Source organism: Oreochromis aureus, linkage group 3 (genome assembly GCF_013358895.1).
Source record: "Oreochromis aureus strain Israel breed Guangdong linkage group 3, ZZ_aureus, whole genome shotgun sequence".
In the NCBI taxonomy this organism is placed as follows: Eukaryota; Metazoa; Chordata; class Actinopteri; order Cichliformes; family Cichlidae; genus Oreochromis; species Oreochromis aureus.
Window position 1 is genome coordinate 41215633 of NC_052944.1, and position 18760 is coordinate 41234392.

Here is an 18760-nt window from a genome sequence, read left to right on the forward strand (position 1 = left end):
AGTCACGAGAGTGATTTTGACTTGCTTATCTCATGCAGTTGTTTATTGCAATGAGGAGAGTGTGCGAAAGCCCCCTCGTGGAGAATAGAGACACTACTAATCGATCCCCAGAAAAGGCTTACTAGCCAATCAGTGATGTAGAGATCGCAGTTCTGTTAAATGAAATGAAAGCCATTAATATAACATGAAAAATAATTACCTCTTAACGATTTTCTTCCCATATTTACATTATTTCTGTCTTTGTATCACCTAATATGAATTAGTATTAACTAAAGCCTTTTATATCCAGTAATCCTTCAACCTGTCACACATGGACACGAGAACAGCAGCACAGTGCATAAAAACACATATAATATGAAAGGAGTCCACAAGCCCTCATGGACCCTGGGTCGCTCAGACCTGAGTCTGAGTCTCAGACCTGAGTCTGAGCGACCAAACCCTAGCTGTCTGTTGTAGGTTTTGGGCCATCCATCCATTCGCTACCGCTTATCCTTTTCAGGGTTGCAGCTGTCATAGGGCGAGAGGCGGGGTACACCCTGGACAGGTCGCCAGTCTGTTGCAGGGACAACACACAGGGACAGACAACCATTCACACTCACATTCACTCGCACATTCACACCTATGGGCAATTTGGATTAACCAATTAACCTATCCCCACAAGCTGCATGTCTTTGGACCGTGGGAGGAAGCCGGAGTACCTGGAGAGAACCCACGCAAACACGGGGAGAACATGCAAACTCCACACAGAAAGACCCCGGCCTGATGGTGGAATTGAACTCAGGACCTTCTTGCTGTGCGGCAACAGTGCTAACCAGTGGTATTTTAATCATGGTTATTTCATCGGTTGCTGGACACACACAGCTGCAGCTCTTTCGCTGCCAGCTTAACATAACAACATAACAACAACTGTCACAATCCTGGGTCTTTTGACCCAGTGTTTTGAGTCGTAGTTTATTTTGATTGTCCTTTGTGTTTCACGTCTGCATGTCTTTTGTTGTCAAGTTCATGTTGTCATGTCTCCTTTGCATTATGTTTCTTGTTTTATTTTGAAGAGGTCCTTTGTTAGTGTGTCAGCTGTTTCCCCATGTGTTTTCACTTCCCTTGATCGCCTCCTGCGTATTTAGTCTGTGTGTTTTCAGCTATTCCTTGTCGTTTCATTCAACCACAGTCTGCCAGGGCAAACTGTGTGAAGTGCGAAGAGTGGATCCAGGTGCGGACATATTAAAACTCCACATTAACTGAGGATGAGCTGTTTATTAAGGCAGACAAAATGGTACAAAAATAAAATGCCGAAAACAATGCAAAACTAAACAATAATATAAACTGGGTAAACTACAAAGGAAACATAAACCATGAAAAAACCTGGTGAACAGAAAACAAACAAGAAAAACTCTAAACATGGCATAGTGATATGGAAACCTGAAAGCATGACATGGCACGGAAAAACCACAGATGATTTTTTATTTTTTTCAAAAAAACATTTTGAAGAATAAAAACCTGTGGGGTCATTTTTGCATCTAAGGGTTAAATGAACTGATCTCAGTAGTGTGATCTCCAGTCTTGATATACGGAATGAGAGAACTGACAGCTATTACTTTAATCAGCCTGTCTCAGTTGTTTTAACTCTTAAGTATCACAAAGTAATGTGGTAACATCTGGACTGACGAGTTTACTTGTCAGAATTTTAATCGCTAGTTTAAAGGCTATAGGTTGCATCCTTTGCTCTAACACTGTATAAATGTAACAGGCCTCAGTGCTGGTTCTAATAGTCTGAGCTGCTTCCAGCTTTATTTGTGAAGAGCACAGCAGCTTACAAAACACGTAGCTAACTCGTACAGCTGTGACGTAAAATTTTCATGAGCTAAGATGACCTTAAAATAACGGGGCTACGTGCAGTGATGTGTTAGCTATGTTAGCACGTTACCTTCAACAGGTGGTCGAACTATGTAAACAGGCGCACAGTCAGAGGTTGAGCTCTCCGTTTCGCTGCAGGGTCCCTTGATTCTTCACATATCCCTGTCGAGCCGGGTGTAAATCCCGAGGCTGAATGGCCTTTGTATAAGCACACACGCTTCTTAGCAGGGCGAAGCTATGAGCTAGAAAAATCCAGGCAGACAGCCTGTGTCTGACCAACCAATCAGAGAGCTCCTTACATCCCACGGTGTGGCTAATTTGCATTGCAGTAGGATTTTTAAAATGGAGTTGCTAATCCAGCTGTATGTTCATCAGTATTTTGTACCAATAAATCAAATGTGTATTTGTGTACTGAGTTTTATAAACTTGTAAACCAAAATATGTCAGAATTTTATGTTTGTGCATCTACACATGAGAATTTGTGTATGTGTAAAAAAAGATTTGTGTTTGTAAAGAATACTTACACAAGTTACAATTATTTTTGGTAGGTCTGCTTTCAGATACAAACCAAAACACTACGTGTAAAACTACGCTCAGGTTCCCTGGCTGTGTGGATTTCAACTTACAAGTGTACAGCGAACAGAAAAGGGAAATGAATTTTGAAATAAGGAGTGGAATCACCATTTTAAAAAGAATTTTGAAAATCAATTTATTAAATTGGTATTCGAAAATGGATTTTGAAATGTTGTTTTTAAATGTGGAATTCAAACATGAATTTACAAATGCAGAATTTATTCTACAACTCATAATTTAAGCACAGAATTCTCTTTTAAGGAACTGACCTCCCAGCTAGACTTGTAGTCAAGACCGCCTAATCCGAGACCAAGACAAGACCAAGACCAGAGGGTATCAAGACCAAGACAAAGACCAAGACCAGAGGGTATCGAGACCAAGACAAGACCAAGACCAAGACCAAGTTGAGACGAGACCAAGACCGAGACCGAGTCGAGACGAGACCAAGACCAAAACCAAGACCGAGACAAAAAAAAGTCTTTAAACTGCAGCCAGATGCTGCTTCGTTTACAGGTGTCAGGCATATTTATGTGTTTTTGCTTTCGCACAGCCCTCCTCACCGCTGTCTACTGTCTCACTCACTTGCTGAGAGGACAGACGCACAGCTCCACTTGACTGTCGCGTCTCTCACCCTCTCTGTTTTTCACATAATGATATTATCCTATATCCTCGCATGTGATTGGCAACAATATGGAGGGATTGGAGCATAACTGAGCCACTGTGTGAGAGCTGAGCAGCGAAAGGAAATTAAGTGAGGGTAGAAATGACTGAAAGATTATTAGGCTCTGTTTTGAGTTTTGTTCAAAAAAGAATGACTTCATATAGGAAAAAAAATAAATATCACATATGCAGGACACCTTAAACTAGTTTTTTAATTAAGCAGCAAGGCAGAACAAAGTCGGGCCTGTATCAAGACACAGGGACTAAACCCCAATTCAACCAGACCCAGAACTGATCTGGAATTAAAACAGGACTACAACAGTTCAAAATCAGGACTACTCTGGACTTAACCAAGACGGAACCAGAATCAGAACTAGATGATAGTAGCACTGAAAATCATCATAGACCTGCACTACACTTATGTTTTAATTCTACCAAAGTACACTGTTTAGATTCTGAAAAGTTTATATAATTATTTAGCCTTGTTGTGCAAACAAGCCTGCATAACTTAATAAATATAGAATTTGAAAAGTAACAAATGGTATCTAAAAAGAAACAGGTACTAGATACATGTTCTGATGAGTTTTGGCAAACAACCATTTGACTAACATGTGTGTCTCACCTGCTCTTGTTCCATCTCTGTTCTGTCCTCATTCTCCATCTCCCTCTCTGTTCCTCTCGCTCCCTCTTTGTGCTGACAATCAAGCCAAACACCAACATCATCAAATATACAGTTGAAACCAGATATTTACATACTCTTCAGATAAAAACACAAACACTTTTTAATTGTAACATCAAATCAGACTAAATGTTTATTTTTTAGATTGATAAATATAAAAACATATTTGTTAACTTTAAGAGTAAAGAGAAAAACTATATGTATTTCTTAATTGCAAATGGCACCAAATTGTATTCAAAATTGAGCCACACTTATGTAGCTCCACAATTCTGTTCCTGGTGTTTTGGTTGACATCTCTTGATTTTCACATGTCACAGAAACAGGCTCTGTGTTTTGCCTTATATGCTTCCACAGCTGTGCCACCAATTTACTCACATGGACTCTACTAACCTATCAGAAGCTTCTTAAGCTCAGAATGGAATTGTCTGGAGTTTTTCTTATTAATTAACAATAAACTTAGTGTATATGTTCTCCTAAATTTGATGAAAGGGATAAAAATAGACAGATCTCTCTCTCTTTATTCTGTCATTAAACTAATTCAAAAGATTAGTTTATTTATCTAAAACAAAAGTTTACTCTAAATTAATGTTTAACAGTAAAAATAGTTTTTATGTTTTCTACCTAAAGTGTATGTAAATATCTTGTTTCATCTGTGAATATACTGCTGTGTATTGAAATTCCTCTTGTTTTGCATAGATATACTGAACAACATACAAAGCATAATATATAAAATAACATCTACCTGAGTTTTTTCTTTGAAAGAAGCTTCTTATGTCCATTGTTGTGTTCATCAGTACACAATTGAAACCGATTTAGAGAGTTTGTTTAGCCGTGGAGGGTAACAACTGAAAATATGAAATGTAAGCTAAGACTCTCTAAAAATCAGCGTTGTTGTTCGGCTTTTTATTTATCCATTTGTTGATTCACTCGAAGAGCAAGTAACATAACCAACTGATCAGTTTGATATCAATCTTTTGTGATACACCGTCATATTTACATTATTAGTTCAGTACGAATGATTTGCTTTGGTACCTGGTCAAACTTAAGCTGTCCTCTGTCTGCAGCAAACTCGCAGGCAGCAGCTTCTCCCTCCTCGCTCACATGCGTGCTGTGCTCAGTCGCCTAGTGCCTGAGCTCGGATCATACCAAAATTAGGGGGAATTTACGACGGTGCCCCATGCTTCTGAAAAAATGACCGGGCTTAAGCCCAGTAAGCCACCCCCGCTCCGCTAATGGTTGACTCCAAATCTCCCGAACACTATGTCGATTTGAGAACGGAAGACCGAAACAGCGAGACCAAGACCGAGACAAGACAAAAGTCCGTCGAGACCAAGACAAGACCAAGACAAAAGTCCGTCGAGACCAAGACGAGACCAAGACCACGTAAAAGTGGTCTCGAGACCGGTCTCGAGACCAAGACCGGTCTCGAGACATCCAACTCTACTCCCAGCCCATTGTTCCTTCAGTGGGCTGGTTTCAGTCATTATGCAAATGTCCTGTTTATAAGGTTTGGGGAAACCTGCAGTCAGCTGAGACTGAAGAAGTCACTTGGATGAGTGACGAAACGTTTCTCCCACAAAACGCTACGTCCAGATGAACAGATTCAACTTTTGGAGACACAGAATTCTTTATTTCAATGCACATGGCTCTTGTGGTCCTCCATACAAAACCAGTGGAAATCAAATGACCACCGGTTTCACGTTTGCACAGCTGCTTTATATGTAAGCTGTGAGGCGTGGCTGGGCTAGCCGGAGTGTCTTAAAGAGGTCATCCCGCGTACATATGGAATATGTAACGGCATAATATGATAAAGAACTAGTTTGTCTGTCACTCTGAGACAGGATGTTTCTAATTTAGTGCAAATGAAAAAAATCAGTCCCAGAATTTTGCTTAGTATGTACATTGAAGGACATATCTTGGTCATAAATGACCCCAAGATTCCTCACAGTGTTACTGGAGGCCAAGCTAATGCCATCAAGTTAGACATTGTGTTCCTACGATTGTGGAATTGATTCTCCGAACTTGTTACTTCCATTCCTGGTAATAAAATGATGAGCAGCTTCCTGTTCAGTTTCTAAAGTAGAATAACTGTGGCTATTGTTATTAGGTCTTTTTGAACTGTTTTTCAACTTTTATTTGCGTTTTCTACTCTTTTTTTCACATGTAAGCACCAAAGGAAAGATTATATAGCCCCTTTTCCATGAATCTGTACTCAGATTTTATCGCCACGGTTCAACACAGTTTTTAGGGTTTTCCATTAGGTCATAGTATTTGGTTCCTCATCAGGAAACAGTGTTTTTGTTTATGAGTTGAACTGTAGCATCAGGTTTATGTTGTTAACTTGTATTTAAGATTTACAGGTAATTTAATGGAGGGAAAAAGAAAGTAATGTAATGAATAGTGTAACAAATTACTTTTTCCGTTGAGTAATTAAATAACATACTACATTTTACTACAACTTATTTTTAATACTTTCCTACTTTGTTTGATTAAAGACAGCAACACTGGCTGCCACGTTATTCCTGATATGCAATAAAGTGCTACAACTACTTTCAACTTTTTGTTTGACTTTATTTTAAACTCTTATTTTTTTAGCTTTGGGAACAAAAAAGAGGGGAATGACTATGTTTGGGTTTAAATGCCATTTCACAACATCAAGCTTATCCAAATGAGATCCCCAGAGCTTTTAATTAACCATAAACAAAGTACGGGACAAGTTAAAAGTGAGATTTCTGCCACTGTTGCTGAGAGTTCAAGGTGCCAACAAACACCTTGTGATTATCCCTGATTCACAAAAAGCTCACAAAGCAGCATTAAATGTTACTCTAGGAATGATGTCTGGCTCCTTATTGCGTTATCAGGTCTTGCACACTAGGAGACGTTTGACACAAAGTAATTTTTAAAGATGAGAAAAATGTTACTGTTTAAATAGGTTATGTTAACAATCTAATTTTATTTATACAGTGCCAAATCACAGCAAAAGTAGCCTCAAGGTCTTTTCTGTTGTAAGGTAAATTTAATAAAATAAAAAACTTTTTTTTTAAAGTCCAGCTTCATCTGTTTTCCCCATAAAATTATTTTTACTCTTGAAATATGCCCTAACCCTCATAAAATTTGATTTTTTACCTCTGATTTTACAATAATCCAGAAGGTCTGTGAGTTGTTTTTCCAAAGAAAGGGACATTATACTTTACTGTAACAACCGTAGTTTGTTCACCTACCTACTTTCTGCGTTTAAAGGTTTTATGGTTGTCCCATCTGATGAAGATGTGCAGGGTGTCAAACCGCAAAAAGAATTACCCGTTAAACAACAATCCACACAAGGCATCCAAAATTATCTGATGTCAGATAACATTCTTTCAGTTTCTGTTTATAAATGGTCTAGTTGTCTGTCTCAGTTGTAGCCTTTGTAAAAGAAATAAAAAAAACACACAAAAAAAACACATTCACACAGTGTGGCAAACTAGTGATGTCATGTTTGATAAGAGTTTTATCAAATAGTTCACATTCTCCGACATCTTAGCATGAGCATGCTTTTGATTATAAAAAGAAAAAAAAATGTCACTGGTCAGAACAGATAACAGACTGTGTGAGCTCACGTCTCATCATTTGCTGATGTAGGGATTGCTTTACATTTCTCTGATTTGTGTTGCTTTGTCAGCATAAAATAATTTATCTACATGTCACTTATATCATTATGGTAATAATTAGTATTATTAAAGGACATAGTTAACAGAACACTTTGGGGCATTATTTTGGCCGCTTTATATCTATATCTATCCTTCTAGAGGCAGCTAGCTTTCTGTGTGGAGGTTGCATGTTCTCCCCGTGTTTGTGTGGGTTCTCTCTGGGTACTTCAGCCTCCTCCCACATTTATCTCTACGTCTTATTTGAGTCAAAATAAAGTTGAAGAATTTGGAGGTAGTCCTCCTCTCTCATAATTCCATCCATTTTTTTAAATTTACCAGTACCACTGGCAATAAAACAGCCATAGACCATGATGCTACCGTTTTATTGCAGCTTGACACCCGGTTCTTCAATTTGAAAACCTAAGATTTAATTTTTCAAATATCTCTTGTCATTGTTGTCAAATAGCTCCAGCTTTGTATCGTTCAACTATAAAACCTTTTCCCCCAAAAGGCATTTAGCTTGTAAGACCAAACCCATCAACAAAAGGCCAGAAAATTCAGACTTTTTGGAACTGAGATGTTTAATAACCCTTATAACAAAATCCACACATTTTGTTTTGCTACATCATGTTGTTTAAGATATACTTTTATGATATATTTAATATATATTTTTTGTGTTGCATTTGATACGTTGTGCATTTTTGGTAACTTTTTGTTAACACCAATGTTAACTCCATAACATTTTGATATTTTGGCAAGTCTAGATTATGTGAGATACAGGTCTCAGAAACTCATGTAAGGTCCATTTACAAATGGCTTGTAATTCTACAATTCTCTTTCTAAGAGCACCACAAACATATGCTTTTGAAACTGGAAAATCCTAAATAAATTAAAACTTCCACAGTAAGTTCTTGCATTTTTTTAAAGTCAAATCAATCATTAAAAGTTCCAAATTATCATGATATTCATTCCCATGATTAGTGGATGTGAACTTCTGGTCAGAACTCTATTTATTATTTTGTGCTTACTGTCTTCTTACATGATTTTCACTATGTGAATAACGCAAGTCAGCTTAATGATAATATATAATAGAAACTTTAAAGGTGAGACTGGGAAGTCAAAGAAGACATTCTTGTTAACAAACTGTATTGAACAAATTAATCATCTATCTCAGTATTTCTCAAACAGTGGTACACGTACCACTAGTGGTACTTGGACTCTCTCTGATGGTACATGGGAAATCTCCAATTTTTTTTAAGATTAAACAATCTACCATTGTGGAGGTATGCAAAGACGACACAAGAGATCTGGAGGCTCTTCTGGGAGCATAAATTGACCAGAAAATGTCTCCCTGAGTGAGTCTTTTGTGAAGAGCAGCCTTTCCTTATCACCAGCGGTTGTGGCTGCTACAGAGTGCTGGCAGGCTCGTTTCCCTGGGCCTTAAAACTGCAAGGCGGCAGACAGCAATGTGCTGGGGCACTAAAATGCTGATGGTAAAACCACAGGCCTTTTCTGCCGTGCCACGATGCCAGCCACCATCGATGAGTCGGAGGCCCCTGGGAGAATCGGTGGGGGCGCGGGAGATGCCGTCGCAACTATGGCCTGGATGCCAAAGCTCCTAGTAGCCAGGAGAATGCAATCCGCTTCTTTTGCGAGTGAGTAGTAATTCTTCGAGGCTAGTAGCGGGAAGTTGATGAGTCCAGCTGCACTGGTGCCGGTAACTGTCAGACGCAGAGGTGAGTGAAGAGGAATCCGCCATCATCCATTCCTAGCAAGTACAGCGTACTCTCCATGAGCTTGAGAGTGGTACCATTACCCAGACCCGAGTGGACAGTGGATCCAGAGAGGCCACCACATGATTGTATGTCGAGTCGTTGGCTGAAATCCAGCAGCTTAACCGCCACAGCAAAAGTTAAAATGTACAGCTCTGCTATCACTTCCAACATAAATGGAGATAGAAAACTAAACAGCAGTGACGTTTGTAGGGTTACTGAAGTTGGGCTAGCTGTTATATAATGATGGTGGTTAGCTACACAACTATGTTAGTGTAATATAAACACAGTGAGGCTGGAGAATGAACACTAACTTTTTTCCACTCGATAAAAGTTCACATGAGGGTTCCCGAAGGTTAGGAACAAATGCAATCACATGGCAGGATGCTGTAAACGAACCAAACATCAGTCCAGAGAACAACTGAGATAATCCATCCATATGAGATTAGTCATGGTAAAGTTTTAAAAACTGCTTTTAGGGGCTTGTTCAGATTAAATAGAACACGATAAACAGCATTAAAAAAATGTTAAAAACACAACAAGCCTGATAAACAGAGACTAGTTTGAACCCGGAAGCAGGGTCCATCAGGTCATCATTTAAAGATTGGCTTTCCCACATGATGTGAATGTTTTAGTGCAGTACAGTTGTTATTATATAAGAAATTTAAATTTTCTCATGTAAACTGTATATGGTGTTAATTAGGCCTATACTACTGTACTTTAATGTCGGTCTTAAGGGTGGTACTTCAAGAGCCATATATTTTATGATGAGTACCACATCATAAAATATATGGCTCTTTAAGTACCTCTGTGCCTTGGCTAAAGTTGTTGTGTGTTTTGCCCTTTTTCCTGGCATAAAAAGAGAAAATTTTTGGAAAAGTGATAAAATAACAGTGAAAGATCATTCTAAATACAAATAGTTTAAAAAATACAATTAATTCAAAAACTAAAATGTTTTATTATATTTGACTCAAGCAGCAATTAAAACATTTCTATGTTTTGAAACTAATCTCATTTACTGACAGTTGGTTGAGACATTTGCTTTCGCTGTTCATTATCATTTATCAGGTGCCATCTCAAACTCATGAGCATGAAACATTTCCTCATACCAGAACTGTTTACTACACATTGTACAGGACGCTATGCAGGAAACAGCAAATAGATAAAAGGAGGAGAGTCAGAGAGAGGCTGTGTTTGGACGTACAAGTGTCTTTGTGAAGACTAACAGATTGACCATGTCGCTCTCCGTGGTGCTGCTGCTGCTGCATCTGACGGTCTGCAACTCGCAGAATATTAGTTTCTTCCTTAGCAATTTAAATGGCTTTGTTGGCGCAATCAGCTTCTATACAAAAGGGAAATATGTAAATGATTCCTCCTCGGTATGTACAGGGGTTTTTTTTTTTCTAAAATGTGTTTATAATTTGAAATGTAGGTTTTCTTAACTAAATTCCTATTCACTGTGACTCCACAGCTGACCGTTCGCCTAATGGGGAACAATCAGAACTGCACTCCCGATTTCTCATTTGGTTGCCAGGAGAGCAGCTGTGGGTATGTGAGTGCTTTGGTACGCACAGTCGACCAAGAAGTCAGCGGAGAGTGGTGTCAGAATGAACTTAGGACTGTTGAGCCATCTCCCATTAATGTGGTTCGTTCACTCGGGTGAGTGTACCTCGAAAATATATAAAACGAAATTATTACTCATATTGTTATCATTCTTACACACACACACACACACACCCACACACACACACGCTGAAAACTGACTCTCCCACTGTTTTCTACTAAAGGATCCCTGGTGTTAATTGGGTTAGTGGCATCAAAAACAACATTGGATCATGGGTAACTGCAGTAGCATTCGACCTGAGGAACCGCTCTGACACCAACAAAGAAAACTCCTCACCCCAGTCTACCGTGATCCCATTTGTGAGGTAAGCCAACTCACTGTCTCTGTCTCTGCTAAAAAAGCAACAGCAGTAGCAGGACAAGAGTGACTGTGGAATTATTGCAAAGTTAAAATCTGATGTAGAAGTGTAGAAGACAAAACTGCTGACAGCATAAGGGCAAAGTTTAAAAATATAGACAAAACATTATTAATATTTAACTTGCTGCATGGTTAACTTTAACAGCCATTGCAACCACTGCCTCTGTAATAGAGTGGCAATAAACTAATTAAATGAACAAAAATAATTTACCAAAAATAGTTTCCACACTAAAACGTTTGCATTTAAAGATTTTAATTGTAATCCTATAACTCTTTCCTTCAAGAGCTCCAGGCTCCAAAGGAGAGAAAAACAGAAAGTGAGGATGAGTATGAAGATGAGTTAACGTCTTTGTCACCAAATGAAAAAAATCTCTTTTAAATTTAGCTTAACAAACAGACTTCCTGCTAGAAACCTCCCAAAAAGAGAAGTGCAGTTAAAATGGAAACGTTTTCCTCTGAGAAACTTCAAAGAGAAAATATGCAGTTATGTTATACCTGTGGCAAGTTTAAATTTAACAAGATATTTTATTTGTCTGTTTTTGTTCCATGGCAGCAAATTATAGAGTAATTTTAATGTTCCTCCATGTTTGCTGTAATATTTAAGTAGTTTAGTGATGCTTTAAATGAAATCTTGCTTAACATATAAACTATACACTTTAAAGTTTTATTTTGAGACAGTGAACTGAATATTGCTATGTTTAAAACTACCTTGTGTGGTTTTTAACCAAAAATATTTCAGTTCCAGTGATCAGGCTGTGGCTGTATTTTGCAGATTTTAAGAGTGAATGCATGGAATTGCACATTAACTTCACACTAAAGTGAATCCTGGAAAATGAAAATTTAAGATTGTATTTGTAATTCTCTCTCAGAGTTCCTTCAAACTGTCGGAGAGATTTCAGCCTGTTGATGTTTGACCCTGATGGTGATCAGGTTAAATGCAGATATGGAAATTCCTCACTCTTTGAGTGTAACGCCTGTGATCCACCATCTGTCCTCAGCCTCTCATCAGTGAGCATGATTGTTAATCTAATGTTTAATGAGACAGAAGGACAGTTGTAATAATAACAATTTGCTCATTTAATCTCTTTTCCTTTTTCATTCCTCATGCAGTCCACTTGTACTCTGTCGTTCGGTCCCACTGCCGACAGTAATCAGGGCCGTTATGGAGTACAGCTGCTGATGGAGGACTTTCCCAGGAAGAACATCACCATGACTGGATTCAATGACACAAAAACAATACTAACACCTAACGATGCTCTCAGCAAAGTGCCGATCCAGTTTGTTCTGATAGGTACAAGTCCATATTTTAATAGATGGAGTTGAACCTGTAAAGATCTGATCTAAACTTTGAAAGACTGTTCTAACTTTGAACTATGAATTCCACCCCGAAAAAAACTTGTTGGTTTTCTGTCATCTTTCAGTGGATCCCCAGGTCTCATCCTGCACAGAGGGAGACTTTTTGCCCAAATTCTTGCCTCCAACCCCAGCCAACAGAGCTCGGCTCTACACCCCTGTTAATAAGACTCTGGAAATCAGCATCAGTGCTGAGGCAAAAAACTCCACGTAAGTCAAAAGAAAACACATTTGACATTCTTGATATTTTAAAGTAAGGTTAACTATGTCCCACAGAACTGTTTTCAGGTTAGACAAGAAATACATTCACACATCAGTGGATTCCTGTCATGTTTCTGTTCATTGATCAAATCAAGATTTTATCCGTTGCATTCTGTTTAATCTGTGCATCAGTCCTGCACTGGCACACACAACAGGTTTAACAAGACATGTAAGAGCGTAACAGGGTCAGATACATACAAGGCTGTATGAGATATAAACAGTAGGTTCAACACATATTTAACCCAAAGAGAAATCAAATCTGTTTTAAGGCTATTTTGCTTTAATGCAACATGAGTAAATAAAACTCGTGAAATTATGTTTAAGTAAAATATGGCTTATTAACTCAAACCCTTAAAACCAAACAGAAGTGAGTCAGGTGAAATCTCCATTCAAAGTGATGCTCATTCACAGACAAACACTTTGCTTTGTATGTAGTTGAAGAAGCTATGAGAATTAAGTTGATTCATTTTTTGTTTTTCTCTTTGTTAAAGGATCTCTGAGCTGCTGTTCAGCGGACCGTATGATGCAATTCAGAATAAAACTGGAACAGGAACGTTCACCCTGAGATGGACGCCGTCTAAATCACAAGACAATGACACCCTCCCCTTCTGCTTTGTTGTCCAGGCACTTTCCAAGTCAGTACCTTTTTACAAATTCATCCCTTAGAGCATAAATGTTAGGCAGAAAGCACTTAAGCATAGACAAAAGAGCTTGTTTGAATGGGTGAATGAGGCATGCTGCGTAAAGCAGAAAAGCACTAAAGAAGAATCAGTGCATTTGCAATTTTGCAGCCATAAACTATATTGGTGAATGTTTAAATCTGACTTTATTAGAAAATTATTTAGACCCCAGGCCCAGAAGGAGTCATGGCAAGAAAATTAATTCCCCCCAAAAAACCAAAACCCTTTCCTCTGCTTCCAATGACCAACCAAGAAGTTATTGGTTGGTCATAAACAAAGTTTGTTTATGTTAAACTACATCCTAGATAATAAATTGGAGTTTTGCTGTTGAAGCTATGATGTCATGCTTTTATGCTTTAGTCATATATGGTTACATTTTAACTTTAGATCGTGACATTTGGAGCGGGTGTGAAATTACCGATGAGCCCAAACATGTTTTTCAGCTCTGAAAATTTCATGTGTCATCTTCTGTACTTACCAAGTTATACAGGCTGTAAAATATAACAGAAATTCAAAAATAATAAATATCAACCAACAAAAACAGATAACTCTGTGGGGGTCAGATGGGGTTCACTAACTGATTTTTCATGGAATCCGTCTACACTACTGGCATTTGAAATTATAATTACTAAAATGAAAAAGGTGAACTCAAGGACAAATTTAAAGTCACCTATATGCTTTGTTTTGCACATTTTACACAAAGACCCACTTTAATGTTGACTCGAAACAATAACTTATTACGCATTACTCATTCCTTTTGTTACAAGAGATAATGTTCCTTAATTACCTACTTATTTAGAACAGTAACATATATTATGCTGTTAGTTAAAAATATAATCAGATTACAATAACACATTAGTTTGAAATGTGTTACGCCCAAAACTGGTGATTGACAGGTTTAGTTGTCCTAGAAATTTTTTTATTGTTTTGTTTTGTTTTATCTGAAGAGATTACAAGACTATGTGAAAAACAATAAACTATCTAAAACAGGAAAAATAGCTTATCTGTTAGAAGGGAAAGTTGCTTTAATCAGGCAGAGACTACTCACTGCCAACAAACCAAGGCTACGTCCACACCTACATGGGTATTTTTCATTTTTTCCAAAAATCCCATGCACATGTACAGTTTTGAAAAAATACTTCTGTCCACAATAAAACACCAAAAACACATTCAAACTCTGTCAAGAAGAAGAAATGAAATGTTGGCCAATCAACATTTGACCAAGTGTAGAAGCCTGGGAGGGAAAGAGAAGTTGGAAAGGCAGCTAATTATGTGCCACTGTTCAAGTGCCTTTATAATTTTGAATGTTAATAACCAAAGACAGTATTTTGGCTGGTGTAGAGAAGCAACCTAGGAAGGAAAAAAATGCATAAATTTATTCAAAACCATGGTAACGGATTTGGGTTGTGAGAGCGTCTGTGTTGAATGGAGAAGTTCACTCTGACTCCTCCGTCCTTTTAAAATGGAGGGACAGTAACTGTGTGTGTATATGTAAGTGAGTAAACACTTCACATAGTAAGATTAACAGCAACAGTATTTTGTCTATATCCACCATCGTAAAAATTCATCTCATGTAAATAATAACGTGGCACACAGCGTGACGCCAAAAACGTTGTGAGTAAATCTCAGTTTTCCTCATCCACAGCTAAATGCAAAATGCAGTTTACATGTGAACGAAAGGCCCACATGCATAGAAAATCCTGCGTTTTCAAAAATACCTGTGTGGACATAGGCTAAGGGTCATCTAGAACTGTTAATCAAACACACCCATATTACTTGTACATATACTTTGTGTCATTAACAGAAAAGACAATCTTAAAATACAATATAATCTCATGGAAATAATGGAATCACTGTTCTGATTTATTTCTGTAGGGAAACCAAGTATCAGTCAGAGCTTCGATGTGTCAGCGTGACTGTTGGAAATGGTGCCCCAGCCACTGCTTCAGCTTGTAAGTACCAATGACAGGAAGTAAATGTTAACAAATAAATAAAGTTGCTAAATCTGTGTATTTGTAAATAATTTTTGACATTGTTGCAAAATGAAAAGATAAAAATGAACAACTAACGGCAATGAATTTCTCTTCATATTTATCTCCTTTCTTGGAGGCAGAAATGATGCTCAGACCTTATTTTATCTTTAATTGCCATAAATCCAGAGGTGACATAAATATAGCTCTTAAAATTTGTGTCACCATTTGTCAGCCAATCGTATCGACTTAATCTTTATATGTTTTTAAATGAAAAGTCTGTTTGGTTGGTCAGAAGTTCTTTAATCATTTTCTACTTGTTTTAGTTGTCCTGGTCATGGGATCTGTCCTTTCAACTCTTATTCTTGCCTTCCCTTCCATGTAAGTATGTGTCTGCATATTTAGATCTTTTTTTTCCCCAAAATGTGACATTTTGTGTATATTTTCAAACGTGTTAGGCCTATAAAATTATTATTACTATTATTAACTTTTAAACTGAAACAAAATCAACCCCTTTGATCATCATTCTGATGCTGAGTTTTTGTCTCTTATCTCAGATGAATATGGATAAAATCAGAGGTGAGTCTCTTCTTCTATAATCAGATTTTCTACCATAGCATCAGATAACTGCTGTTTACCACTAAGTACTAATAGTACCACTGGTATTGCTAAAAGTAGTAGTGTTGATGTCCAGTGATTGAGCTACAGAAAACTATGAACACACACACAATGGCTATGGCAACCTCTGTAGGGGCATACAAATAATTCACAAAATATGCTAATGCCACACAAAGCACAATTTATTCTATGAAATATTCCAGAAATGAGTCACATCATACAATCACTAAATATCTAACATATCAATCTGAGGATTATCTCAAATGTAAAAAAAACATTTTCCATGAACACGCTGTTTCAAATTTCCTTCTAGATTGAAGATGTACCTGACTCTGGATTGATGCAACGGTAGCGCCCTCTACTGTTACAACATGAATGTCATCTGACTCTGCACAAACAACTTTTTTCAAGTTTCTTTAAGTTTTGTTCCAACCAATGTAATCAAATTAAATAAGTACAGTAAAAAATATAATGTTAAGTGCAAGGTTATAAATCTGAATTTATTTGATTCTGTCATTCTTTTCATTTATCAGTACTTTTAATTGGTGTTTTGGAACTGTTTTTTATTTTTATTTCACTGTGGTTTTATGGATTTTACAATCTTTTGCGTTTATATTTGGAGTACTACTGTATTCAACATAAATAAACATAGTACTCATCACCCAGTAAATCACTGTCCTAGTAAAGTGGGAATTATTGTTAATATAATTACTGGTTTTGTAACCTTGCTTTTCGAGGAATGGAACAATTACAAATCTGGAAATGTTGTAAAACTAATAATAGTATGAAGAGCTGACCTAATAACACTATCACACTGATATTTTCCAAAATGGACTCATAGTATTTATTTATTTGCAGAGTGCTGTGCAAGTATGACTGATCTTTGAAGTGTCATTGTTGCAAACACTGATTGGAGTCTTTACTAATTTGTCCTCATTTGTTTCAGGCGATTTACTGAATTGATGTAAATTTTATTTCTGATAGTTTAGCTTGATTTATTTTACCAAGTTATTAATCAGATCATCTGTAACAACAACTCCTATTAGTCCACAATCTACTACACTTGAACCAACACCTAATAGTCAATCAAATCAAATCACTTTTATTGTCACGTCACATGTGCAGGTACACTGGTACAGTACATGCGAGTGAAATTCTTGTGTGCGAGCTTCACAACCAACAGAGTTGTGCAAAATACAATAACATAAAACAAGCAAAATATAAGAAAGGCTAAATCTGAAAGTAATAAATATATGTACAATATAAGAGTATATGCATTACTGGATGTGTATACTAAATAAGTTTTTCTACGTGAGTGTGTGTGTGTGTGTGTGTGTGTGTGTGTGTGTGTGTGTGTGTGTGTGTGTGTGTGTGTGTGTGTGTGTGTGTGTATACATATTTTAGAAATTAAATAGAGTAAACAGAATATATAAACTATACAGAGGTTGGTGGTTGGACATGTGCAAAACAGTGGCATTAATGTACAGTGTGGAGTGCATAATGTTGAAGTTCAAGTAGTGAAGGTGAGGTGTCTATGACGTGTTCAGCAGTCTGATGGCCTGGTGGAAAAAGCTTCTCTCAGTCTGCTGGTACGGGACCGGATACTGCAGAACCTCCTTCCCGATGGAAGTAGTCTGAACAGTTTATGGCTGGGGTGACTGGAGTCCTTGATGATCCTCCCCGCTTTCCTCAGGCACCGCTTCCTGTAGATGTCTTGGAGGGAGGGAAGCTCACCTCCAATTATCCGTTCAGAGCACCGCACTACTCTCTGGAGAGCTTTGCGGTTGTAGGCGGTGCTGTTGCCATACCAGGTGGTGATGCATCCAGTGAGGATGCTCTCAATGGGACAGCGATAGAAGGTCCTGAGGATGCGGGGGCTCATGCCAAATCTTTTCAGTCTCCTGAGAAAGAAGAGGCGCTGCTGCGCCTTCTTCACTGTTTTGTTTATGTGTCCTGACCACATAAGATCCTCAGCCAGATGTACACCAAGGAAGCGGAAGCTGCTCACTCTCTCCACAGCAGCGCCGTTGATGGTGATGGGGGTGTGAACTTCCCTGCACCTCCGGAAGTCCACTATCAACTCCTTTGTCTTTGTGACGTTGAGGGTGAGATGGTTGTCTTGACACCAGCTCAATTTTGCAGCGCCCCATTGTAGTATTACCAAGTTATTATGTTACAACCAGCTGAGAAAAGCTCATATGTAATACATGGCAGCAATCCAGACTGACACACGTAGAAGTTAGCTTGTTAGTTCCTTTCTCAAGTGAGAGGGGAACAGTGCAAGTGGGGGTTGTTAGGGAAGTGCCGGAAAAGGTAAGTGACACTAGAGAATGCTGTAGGTGATGTCAGATGCCGGAGACTTGGCAGAAAGAAACCAAATGGTAGCTTAGAATTTAACAAATGTTTTTTTAAGCTTCAGTTATATTAACATTACATCTTGGAGAGAATCTAAACAAGAGGATATAGTGATGAAGAAAGCCCAGAACACAGCCTCCATGGTCAAAATTAGGATGCCATCATCGAAAAGATGTCGCCAGGCAGGCTCCCCCTGCACAACATCGCCTGCCGGTGTTCTGACAAACCATCCTACTTTGGCAAAACGTCCTACCCGTAGTGTTTTGGAGGAAGGAAGGTTCAGGGTTTAAGTAGTCATCATCATGGGCTCATCCGATTAGAATGAGAATAAGCAGTCAATCATTTACAGGTTTTGTCGTTTTATTGAATAATGGG

The 18760-nt window shown here is 38.0% G+C and overlaps 1 protein-coding gene across 1 annotated transcript; it reads left to right on the plus strand.

Annotated features, from left to right (window-relative positions):
• Positions 1 to 10378: 10378 nt before the first annotated feature.
• Positions 10379 to 16508, plus strand: LOC116313017. The gene is made up of 11 exons (XM_031730573.2): positions 10379 to 10546; positions 10639 to 10826; positions 10955 to 11095; positions 12018 to 12156; positions 12259 to 12439; positions 12570 to 12711; positions 13254 to 13397; positions 15318 to 15394; positions 15739 to 15793; positions 15970 to 15991; positions 16344 to 16508. Exons 1-10 carry the CDS (start codon positions 10403 to 10405, stop codon positions 15971 to 15973), a joined length of 1215 nt encoding a protein of 404 aa, XP_031586433.2. The 5' UTR covers positions 10379 to 10402; the 3' UTR covers positions 15974 to 15991; positions 16344 to 16508.
• Positions 16509 to 18760: the final 2252 nt, after the last annotated feature.

What these genes read in the sequence shown, in the direction of transcription:
- LOC116313017 (XM_031730573.2), top strand. Translation starts at nt 10,403, where the DNA reads ATGTCGCTCTCCGTGGTGCTGCTGCTGCTGCATCTGACGGTCTGCAAC. An exon ending in ACCGTGATCCCATTTGTGAG is followed by an intron (nt 11,096 to 12,017) that starts GTAAGCCAACTC and finishes ATTCTCTCTCAG; the next exon opens with AGTTCCTTCAAACTGTCGGA. An exon ending in CCCAGCCACTGCTTCAGCTT is followed by an intron (nt 15,395 to 15,738) that starts GTAAGTACCAAT and finishes TACTTGTTTTAG; the next exon opens with TTGTCCTGGTCATGGGATCT.